The 10970-nt window shown below is 49.3% G+C and overlaps 1 protein-coding gene across 2 annotated transcripts in view; it reads left to right on the top strand.

Annotated features, from left to right (window-relative positions):
* The first annotated feature begins 425 nt into the window (after nucleotides 1-425).
* The window catches only part of mmp16a (matrix metallopeptidase 16a (membrane-inserted)), a 46423-nt gene continuing 35878 nt past the window's right edge, over nucleotides 426-10970 (top strand). The window contains exon 1 of one of the 2 annotated variants that reach the window (XM_040167238.2): nucleotides 426-1094. In XM_040167238.2, coding sequence (XP_040023172.1) covers nucleotides 969-1094 — 126 coding nt within the window. In that variant the 5' untranslated portion in view covers nucleotides 426-968. The remainder of the gene's footprint in view (nucleotides 1095-10970) is intronic. The other variant, XM_040167237.2, reaches the window with a different exon arrangement.

Raw genomic sequence — 10970 nt, 5'->3', positions numbered from 1 at the left:
ATTGAGCGCATCATCGCCCTCCAGTGGGCGTGATGGCTTTTCTAAATGAACACAATAAACACACGCGCGCTCGCACACACACACACACGCGCGCGCGATGAAGTATACACTGATACAACATGCAGTTTTGTAATAGTGGATAAAAAATGTAACATTTTCAAAATATTAAAAGACATTTATCAAAACCATCTAATGAAAAGCTAAACACACCAATTTACTACTATGTAAACATTAAACAGTTTATAGAGGATTATATTATCCTATATGAGCGATGGTGCTTTAAGGGATTTATAGAAACAAATGGTTATTTTCTCTAAAGTTCACTTGGTGTCTGTTTGCATGAACAAGTAACTTGTAATGCACTGACAGATAAAACAGCGACACTTAAACTGGAAAGACCTTCTCCAAACAAAACCCCCCGTTTTATGTGGACGGGGAGCAGCTGGGGGCGCTGGTAGCAGTGCGCGCATGCGCACTCGGTGGGAAAACACGACTGAAAACGGGCAGCTATGCCGCGCGCTGCGGAAAACGGGCTGGACGCGTCCGCTTGGAACAACGGCCGGTGCACCGGAGGACCGACCCGGGGACCTCAGAACCGGGACAGGCGTTGACAGGCGAGACTTCTCCCCGGGGGGACGCCTCCCGCCGACGGAAAACAAGCAAACAAAGCAGCGACGCGAAGCGCTCGACGAACCCGACGCTTCTCCCCGTTTCCCCCCCCCCCTCTCCTCCTCTCCTCCTCGGTTCTCCTCCGCCTGTCCTCTCCTCTTCCCTCCTCTCTTCCCTCTTCTTCTCCTCCTCTCGGCGCCGCAAGAAGGAGCAGCGACACACCGGCAATGTCGCTGCTCGCCGCGTAGGATTTATCCGCGCCGTTGCCTTTTTTTTTTGTTTGTTGTTGTTTTGTTTTTAGCACCGACCGGTGAATAAAAGTGACCGGGGACGAGAAGCGACCGCCGCGGGGGCTCAGCATGTTTTTCCCGGCTGTCCGCAGCAGGAGGTGTCCGGGCAGCTGCTGTGTGGGGACGCTGTGCTTGCAGTGGCTGCTGTGGATTTTATGCGCGGTGAACGGCGAGGAGCAGCCGTTCAGCGTGGAGGTAAGACCCTCACCTGGTGGAGGAGGCGGTGGAGGTGAAAGGGAGGAAAGCTCCCTTTTTTTAACGTAAAGACGGTTGGACGGTCCAAACAACGCGGTCTTTGTGAGCGCTCCATCCAGTCCTCTTCTACACCTTTGAATTGTTATTTATTATTTTTTGGTGTGTGTGTGTTTGAATATGATTTTCCACATCTGGGCTTGTTCGTCCTCTCAAAAGTGAGAGCTGAGAAGCGAGAGTTTGATCTCATGGGAATATAATTGTGTTCCCATTGGAGCGCAAAGGCCGCTAAGATTAGTTTAAAGATGATTCAACTATTAATGCCGTTATCTCCATGTAATGGTGGCATGCCAATGGAAGTCAATGGCTCCCAAAGATCTTGCCACAGAAGTCTGAGGGGCAAATATTCCCACAGTGGGGTTTCGTGGGCAGAAGTTTGTGTGCACGAGAAGCTCCACTTCAGAGCGTTCGCCGTTTCAAAAGCAGCACATGCTCCGGGGCTCGAGTTCTGCAGAAAGAGATCTCATGAGTTCACAGGCAACAATGTGGGCAGCTGGAGGAGATTCCAACAGAGCGAGAGAGAGAGAGAGAACGGTCGCCTTTCAAAGGGCGCTTTCATTCTCATCTCGTATCCCGACTTAATGGATTGTTGAAAGGCTTCAGGCCACAAGTGTTACGCCAATAAACTTTAACACTCAACCAGCCTTGAGCAGATTCAATGTGTCTTTTGTGTCCCTTTCTCTCTTTTTAGAAAAAAGCAGTACGAACACAAGGTCTCCTTCCTGTGGTTTGAAGAGACACGTTTTGCTTTTTTTTAAATTTTTATTATGAAGGGCACTTCGGTCTACTTTACATCCCCCGGTGTTTCCAGAGCAAATCACTGTCGTTTAGCCGATGTCGGATCCGTGGGCCTATAATGAAGCGTTAACGCGGTGACCCCCGGGGAGAGAAACGGTGGAGGGATGCTGAAAAGGTTTATTTCTTTTTACTCCGCTTGTTAAATCTGATTATGGGGTTCAGCTTTGTGGACCATTGTCCCTGAGAAAATCCAAAATAACTTTTGTCTCGGAGCCAAACGGATGTCAAAACCCAAGCTTTCCAATAACATCCACCCTCCTTCTCGGCTGGGAGACACAACGGCGTGTTGTTAGTGTTGTTTTCATGTTTTTATGATTTATGTCAAGTCCTGAACTCTCCACCTTCCCTTCTCCTACGTCCTTGCGCCTCGGCTTGCGCGTTGTTGTCGTCCTCCTGCCCCGACATCTTGACCTTTCTTAGTCATCTGAATGGACTCTGAAGGTTTCTATTCTATATCGGCTTCTTGTCCTCAAAGAGGTCAGTTTGTGGCGTAACCCTGAGTAAACGCAGGGGCGATTAAAGCTTTGCCATAACTACACCTTTAAACGGCAGATTGTGTAATAATAAACACATCTTAACGGGTTGGATGAGTTCTGAATGCATGTCAATGGCAGCCTCCTGTTATCCATAATGCAGTAGTTAATTAACAAGTAATAATTGGCCCCTAATTTAACAACTCCTCGCATAAGCATGTTAACTACAGTGTCTGAGGTGCCTTTGAGCAAAACTTTGAGCATAGCTGGACGATAGTAGCTGGATGTCCAGCAGGTGAAGAGGAAAATGCACTCCGGGGGGGCTGGAATTGGAGTACGTTAGGATCCAAAAAGCCCACACAAAGAGGAAGTTGAAGGGAGGCCGAGCCGAGGCCCAAAATGTGTCAGGGGCAAAGCACCTCCTGACGTCTATTCCTAACCTCTATTCCTTGCCCTCTGCGGAAAACGTCATCAAGGAAGAAGCGCGTCTTCGTGTTGTCACAGAGTCATGCAGACGGCATAAACAAAGTGCAATACAATACAAAGTATTACTTTATTAACAAGGTTGCAATATAAATGAGTTATGCTCACTCGGTTACTTACGTGAACTGCGTTTTTCGGTCACGGTCGTAATATCCTTTACCTTTCCCGATGCATGTCTATGGGAGTCCCCTTGATGGACGGGAGGTTTTGGCCATTATGTCAAATTGGCTTCACGGGTCTCTGTGTGTGCACTCAGCACAGGTGATGGAAGGAGGAAGCATTTCCTCTCGGTGCCGGGTGGGTCCGGGGTGGGGGGTCCCTTAAGCCCATCCTGTAATTGCCGGTCAGTCGGCGGCCTTTTAAGAAAACCTTTTGGAAGACCGCTGGCCGCTTATTGCTGACTTCTCGGATTTGGCTTCACGGCTGAGTTTAGTGAATTGCCAATTTGCTCCCTTCTTACAATTTTTCTTTGCTCTGGGTTACATTTTACAGCCTGACACTGGGTGATAAAACTTTAATTAATACCAACTTGTAGCGTCTCATTTCAGCCCAACTCTACACATCTGCCAATACTGCTGCCCCCCCACCCCAACGCCCCCCCCCCCCCCATACCCGAACGCTCCTCATCTTTTGTTTATCTAAGACGTCATTTTCTCTGCAAACCAGACAATGTCATTAAAAAACGGCACAGCCCATTTCCCCCATCTCCTTGTTAGCTTTATACATTCTGTTACCGAATGGATTTTACATGGAACGCCAGAGATGCCCCCCCCCCCCTCCCCCTTTTAAAGAATCTTCCTCTCCAAGGCCGCGCACATTAGGTGGGCTTCGCCGGCAGTCGAGCTTTCTTGGTTTGTTTTTGTCGTTCACTTTTACATAACCGAGTAATTAAGAGCGAGATAATGGATTTTTAATCTCTTTTTTTTTTTTTTTTTTACCGTGCCTTGCACATCTTGCATAACACCCCCCCCCCGCCCCCGCCCCCGCCTTTCTGCCTAAAGCGAGGGTTCTGAACACTTTCTGCCGCTTCAAGGCTTTTCACTCTCAGCTACGGCGTCACATCCAGCGGGTTTAAAGGCCGGGCGGGACGATGATGCTGCTTCTGCGTCGGGTCCATTTCACCCTGAAGGTGAATGTTGATTTTTCGTTCTTCCGGCTACATAAATCCCTCCCTGGATTGGAGCACCGGAAGCCCGGTGGGCGCCGCGTGGCCTCGGTTGAAGTTCAAACTGACGCTTCACGAAGAGGACTCGGGTGTCGCGTCAAAAGCGACGGAGCGGCGTTTTCTCACTTTGGGATGTTCTGCTGTACAACAAAGGCAGTGCAGCGTTGCTCTGTCAACATCCCCGTCTCAGACGGATGCATCAGTTCATAAGAGCCGCCTTGGCGTAACTCCGGCGACTGTCGGTTATAATAATTTGCGGCAAATTTTTCCGGATGTCAAATGTGGCGGATAGAATAAATGGGATTGGATTTTGGTTCTGAAACGACACGATCCAGTTATTCGTTTGCAGCCGTGGGCGTGAGAAGTGTACGCAACCACAAACGTATTATTACAAACAATAAATAAGAGTAAGTGTCTGCGTGTCATCCAATGTTATGGTACATCTCCTTCGGGTGGAACTGTATTGTGATATGATGTCATTGATTATAACAAGGTTGGATGAAATGGTTTGATGTGAGGAAAAGGCTTCCCGTCCATTTAATGATCGTTTGTCACAGTATATTACACGATCATATCGTGATACCCTGCGTAGCGGCATTAATAAACCCCTCTTGGTCTTGTTATGATCTTGTTTTAGATCACGATGACCAGCCTCGTCCCATCGACGTCCTAAGTGCTGTATCTCTTTTCAGCACTTGGCAGATACAAAGTCGGGTCCAATGCGAGCTGCTTAGTGCTGTTGTCACTATGGGGGAGGAGGGGGGCGGCGGGGGGGGGGGGCAGCAGCTTGTGTTACCAGTCGGCAGTGTCAATAATGGAGAGCAACTGGTGTGAATTTGAATGTGTGTGTTAAATGATGTGGCTGCTCTCACTCCTGTGGATTTGTGCGTGTGCGTGTGTGTGTGTGTGTGTGGTGCAATGGCGTCAAAGCTCTCACACTACTGTTGATGACCAGACCAAAGAAAATAGCTGAGGGATTTAATTTTTCCCCTTTTGAACAGCTTAGTATGGATTCATCTGAAAACAATCAGAACTGTCTCATTTACTAATCAGTCACTGGCTTTGTGGTGTTCAGCGCCGCGCGTCCCCGTTCTTTGCTCGATAACAAAATAGATGTTGAATTGTGGCTGCGGCTTCTCGGGCGCCAGGTCCTCCTCCTACTTCCACTGCGCTTCGTATGTATGTGCTTACCTTACCGTGTCCGAGGGCACGCCGAGCGATTTATCAGCGCATTCGCTCTTCTTATGGATCGCGGGTAGCCAAACACACACTCTGGGGTGTCTGAGTCAACACCTGCACTGACCTAAATTATTCAGAATGCCACACACACGCGGCAGGTTTCCCTCAGAAGTCACTTGTTGTTGTTGTTGTTGTTGATGTTTCCTCTCGCTGAGACGTATCTTTGGTCACAGCTTACTGAGCTGGTGGATTTTGAATGCGACTGACAACTGCAGCGTCGGACGGTGCCGCCGGGGCATCACATGTGAGGCTGTCAATGAGGACAATGACGGAGGCGCCCGGGGGGGGAGGCGGGGCTCTGTGGGGGTATTTCTTTGCGGTGCACAATGATGCAAGTCTGTGACAACAGTCTGTTCCCGCGTGCAGTGACGTCATCTCGCTGCAGCGGGTTTTGAACGCGCACGTTACGGTTCCTCCCGCCAATTAGCAGACGTTGGAACACCAAAGGTTGATTCATGATCTTTCCGCTGATAGGACATCAGCCGGTGTCACATGTCGCAATCCGGCCGTGGCCCGTCGTTTTGCCACATCTTAAGTCATCAAAATGCTTCGGGGGAAAAAAACGTCCAGAAGACGATCCGCTGCAAAAAGGCTCCGCTGTGATCAGTATGTATGATCGGGCCGTGACATTTCAGGGTGACATTTTAGTGACATTTTGTCCTAATGGGGCCATGGAGACCGTGCACATGGCGTGCATTAAGTATTTTCGGAGGGCGTGCATGTTTATTTGCGTGTGTCGGCAACCATCCCATTGCTCGGTGCGGGGGTCATGCGGTGCAGATGATGGCGCCCTTAAGAGTCACGTTGAGTCTCTTGCAGATGCACGTTCCACACCATGAACCCAACCACGGCAGTGAGATTTTGTGTGTGGGTTTGTGGTTAGCGGTGTGGGCAGCAGGGCCGGCGCGGTTGCCGTGACGACCCAGGCGCACTCGCGGCGGTTCTGCGTGCAAGCCGATGAATTAATTCAGGCCGGCTCGGAGGCGGCGGGCTTCCCCCTAGAGGACGGCGTGGTGTTCCCACGGGTCACCTGCGCCCGGAGCTCCGGTCAGTCCCAGCGGCACCGTCCACGCTGGACTGGACATATATTATAGCTTTTGTCTCAGGAGTCAAAAGATCATTTTGTGCACCGTGAACCCTGAAAAAAGAGGACAAGTGCACTGACAGCAACTGGGCCGCAGCAGAGGAAGTTCTGGATACTTTAAGGCTCTACTTCTGTGCTGCGAACCCTTCACCTGTTCCTTCAGGTGATGTCTGAGAAGCCGTAGCAGGTGACACGCGGCTCACGCTCGGCTCATTTAATGAGAAACATTATCCTGGAGCGTGGAGTTACCATTCCCACTTATATCGTCCTGAATTATGAAAGCATGCGTTTCGAGAACAAGGTCACAAATAACGGGCGCTCATTCTTCCATTAGGCGCTATACGGTGTTTTAAAGATGGTTATATGAGCGTTAGGAAAGTAAAGCCAGATGCATGATGAGAGCACTTGTGCGTGCTGTATGTGCACAAACACCACGAGTATATAAATGTGTGTGTGTGCGCTCAAGGTGAGCGACGCCGTTTGAATGTTTGCATCTCCTCGGGCTTGTAAACGCACTCCGCTCTCGAGGAGCCCATCGAGGGGCCGCGACAAACCGGTTCCGAGCGGAGGCATAATTCTTTGATTTCACAGAGCAGGCTGAGCATAATTACCTCCAATATTTCCACCGCGTATCGCAGGACTCCGGGAAAGTACATGAAGGAGTTGACCGATGAACTTCCATTGGAAGTGATGAAAAGACACGGAGAGCGGAGCCCGTTCCCACACTTTATTTTTTTAATGAAAAGCCTTAAACCAACTTCCCCATTCTGTCTGGCGTCACGTCATCCGTTTTTTAAATGTCAAAAGTCGAACTGAAGCTGCGCTGCCAACTCACGCGCACCACGCCAGCTCCTGTCAGCTGATCCGCCGACAAACTGCCGCACGCCACCCGCGCGTCGCCATGCCGACACGGGCAAGTCTCATCCATAATAGATTTGATTCCGCCGTCTCTCAGGTAGAAAAAAACCCATCGACTAATTGGCCCCCGCCTGCTGGTTTCACAGTGGTTCCGGGGGAGGCGAGCGCTCCGCGTTCACCTCGGCTCACCTCCACGCGTCCGGGCCGTCTCGTCTGGAGTTTACCTGAGACGACTTTGTTGTTGTTCTCTCCGTCACCGAGTCCTGTAGAGCACTGCGCTTTTCTATACGTGTGGTTGCATAACCGCGGCTGTTTCTTCCTAGGGAAGTTATGAGAGGCCGCAAGCCGTGTGACAACGGTGGAAGTGGAAGGCGGCGGCGTGAGGAGAAAGCGAGGTCGGGCTGGGCTCCTCCGCCATTAGAGGCGGGAGAGAAATGCACTTCAAAGTGGAGGCAAATTCAAGTGTGGCCAACCCCCGAGAATAGGCAGCGGTGCGTTTCAGACATGTTAGCCTTCATCAGGCCACGCTGCCGGACGCCTTATCTCTCTGCACTTGAAGGAGGCCCTCGATTTCTGCAGAAGTCTTTAGCCTCATTATGCCGCTCCGCTCTTTCCGGGAGACTGGCTGTGTTCCTAACGGCATAATTATCACATTACACACGAGAGGGCTTATTTTTTGTTTGACGCGCTCCCATTCGGCCGGTCGGATGACAGTTCATGATGTGGGCGAGAGCTGGGGGTGAGCGGATCAAACAGACCCCCCCCCAAAAAAAAGTGTTCCCTCGATTATTTGAAAAAAATAATCAAGAAGGAGCTTTTAGACCACGACCACAATCTTTGCTCGTGTTTCTCATCTTTACCTCCAACTTGTCAATAAACACCGTAGATGCTTCTTATAGCTCAGCTTCCCTTGCAGGAAGAGAGAGAGAGCTCCCATTGGGTGGGAGTCAACTCCCTAAACGGGCCGCACGGTGTGCAGCACCAGATGCAGAACTTCTCCGGGATCCTTAAACACGGGCGAGCATAGATGATGAAGACAAAGGGCGGATCAGTGAGAGAGGAGATGAGGGCAGCATGGGGGGAGGAGGGAGAATGAAAACGGGTTGCGATGAGGACACACAAGCTGGAGGAAACAGAGCTCTGTAGTGTTTTTGGTAGAGCAGAACCCTTTTCCAGGATCTAACTCCATCTCTTCAGCTGGCCGACTGTCCAGGAAGAAGTGATCCGCTTTAAGTAGTAAATAACTGCTGTGTTGTTTCTTTAGCGATTCGCCCATATTTTCTGTAATATAGTCCCTCCTGTATCTTCTGAAAAGATCTCACGAAACACCGACACCCTGCCAGTCGAGACACAGTCCTCAACCTCCGGCGCGATGATGGAATCAAAGGCTTCGATTCAGTCTTTGAAAGTTGGTGCAGTATTAATATCTTCTGAGCTCCCGTCTCTCCCTGAGGCTCGTGGGTTATGATTGTGGAGGTGCGGCTCGTGTGTCGGTCGGGCCGCGGAAGCTGAAGGCTTTCTAACGCGAGCGGTGAACCCAGGAGGGGGCGCGAGCGTGTGAAAGAATTGCGAAGAGGCAAAATGAAAGGGGACGTCTGAGAGAGCAGCGGTGATGTCACCCCGATGCCACTCAGGTCTCTTCGGCCAAGCCTCGCATGTAAGATGTGACAGGTACACTAATAACTGGCTACTCGTTGTATTACAGGATATTTGTATTCAGGATGGTTATAAACTTGCATAGAAGCATCCTTTGTGTATCACTGTGTTCATTCTAGAAGCTTTAGTACAGTGGTTCCCAAACTGTGTCTGGCAATGCCCCCTTTAAGGATACAGGGACATTATGAGACCCCCAACCCCCCCACTACCCAACAGAAATAAATAAATAGGGTCGTTCCTGAATTAATTGCCTGAAGATATAATAAAATAAGTACTTATCACTTAAATTTTTCACTTAAACGTTTTATTACATTTTGTAAACATACTACTACTTGCAATTGAAGTTGGAAACAGTGCAAAAAGAGTTTTTTACCATTTGTTTTGGTTTTGCAGCGTGTATTTTCCTCTCTCTGTCTCCCTCTTTGTTGCGCTGGTCTGCTTGTAGAATGAGCCACTCTGGGGGGCGTCAGTTTCACTTTTGTTTTTTTAGGGTGGGGGGGGTTTACCACGGTTTTTAAGTTTGGTGACCTTAACTCAGCCCCCCATGTTTGCCACCGCGCATTTAAAATACTGTTCTGTATAAGAAGACCGCTCACCCCTCCATGTCTCTCCATCACGCTGAACAACGCTTCTCCCCCCGCATTCAGACTGGAAGATTTGAATGAATGAAGCGTTTGTTACAGGCCTATAAAGAATATGTAATCTAAATGCTTCTTGAGGTCTAGTGGGAAGTCTCCGCTTTTGTAAAGTTAAAACACGATTTGAAGGATTAAAAGTAAGATGGGAAAGCAGGGAAAGCTGAAGAACTAAAGCAGGTGAAGGAGAGGGAAAAAGGCAGAGGGAAGGTGAGCGAGGCGCCAAGCAGTGCGAGCCGTGACACAACATTTTGACAGCACGTGCCCACCTACAGGCCTCCGGGGACAGGAAGTAGGGAGGCAGAGAGATCGTGGATTTGTCCGTGTGCCAATCACAGCTACAAAGGCGAAGCCGCTTCCTCTCGCCTTATCCCCTTAAATGCAAACATAAAAGGCTATTTTTGTGTCCTGGTGCATCCTGCATCCTGGTACATGTAAGACGGTGGGTTTTTGGGTTATCTTCACCAAGCTCTTAATTCCCCTTATCATTTCCATAGAAGTATCCCGGGGCATTTGGTATAAGATGCAGGTATTCTTTCCCGATTCAGCGAATAGTTGAAACGAGCCTGAGATTTGCGTATGATCTCCTGATCCGCTGCGGCTGAGAAGAAGAGGACGCTTTTTAATTAATTCACAGTTGTTATGCTCGTTCCTTTCCAGGATCTTAATAGGAAGCTATGAATGTTTACTCCCGATATTTATAAGAGTTGTCATTAAACTTCCTGAGACCATTCAAGGCTTCTGGCACGAATAAATGAGCAGAAGAAGCGAGCCAAGTAGAAGTCGGCCACTCTGGTTTTCATCCAGATTAAACAAACGAGATATGAAGTGAATATGATTTTTGCATAAGGCCAATATTTTTCTTTTATTTAACCTTTCCAAGATTTATTTATTTCTTCCCCCAGCTTCCAGACCTTGTGCTAAGCTAAGCGCCACACCTCGCTGAAGACCCTTTTTACTGCGTTCCCCTCCCCCGCTCTCTGCACTTCTTCTGTAGCATCCACAGAAACGTGAGCGGCCCAGCGACGTTGTGCGGGACATTTCTTTTTAGTGTTCTCTGGGCACAAAACCATTGTTTGTGTTTGTTCTTTTCATTGGCCGGTCGGCTCTGTGGTGAAGGCTGAGAGAATACAGGGACTATCCAAATCCCTAAAGCCTCTCGAGTGGAGAGCCCAGCCGACCCCTCGTCTTCTCCTTGCTCCAGAGATCTGAGCGCTGATTCCCTCTAGCAGGGCTTTATAGAGACACTGAGAGCTCCATCACACCAAAGTCCGTCGCCGACAAGCCAAACGACACCATAACAAATTACATTTTGCTCCATAAACTCGCATAGGCTGAATGTCTTTGGATCTTTTTCTTTCTTGTGCCTCTATAGCACTCATCTCAACTTCTATTTTGATGCTATTTAAATGGAATTCCAGGTCATAT

The sequence above is a fragment of the Gasterosteus aculeatus genome, chromosome 21 (genome assembly GCF_964276395.1).
Source record: "Gasterosteus aculeatus chromosome 21, fGasAcu3.hap1.1, whole genome shotgun sequence".
Classification (NCBI taxonomy): domain Eukaryota; kingdom Metazoa; phylum Chordata; class Actinopteri; order Perciformes; family Gasterosteidae; genus Gasterosteus; species Gasterosteus aculeatus.
This window is presented reverse-complemented; position numbering and strand designations above follow the sequence as displayed.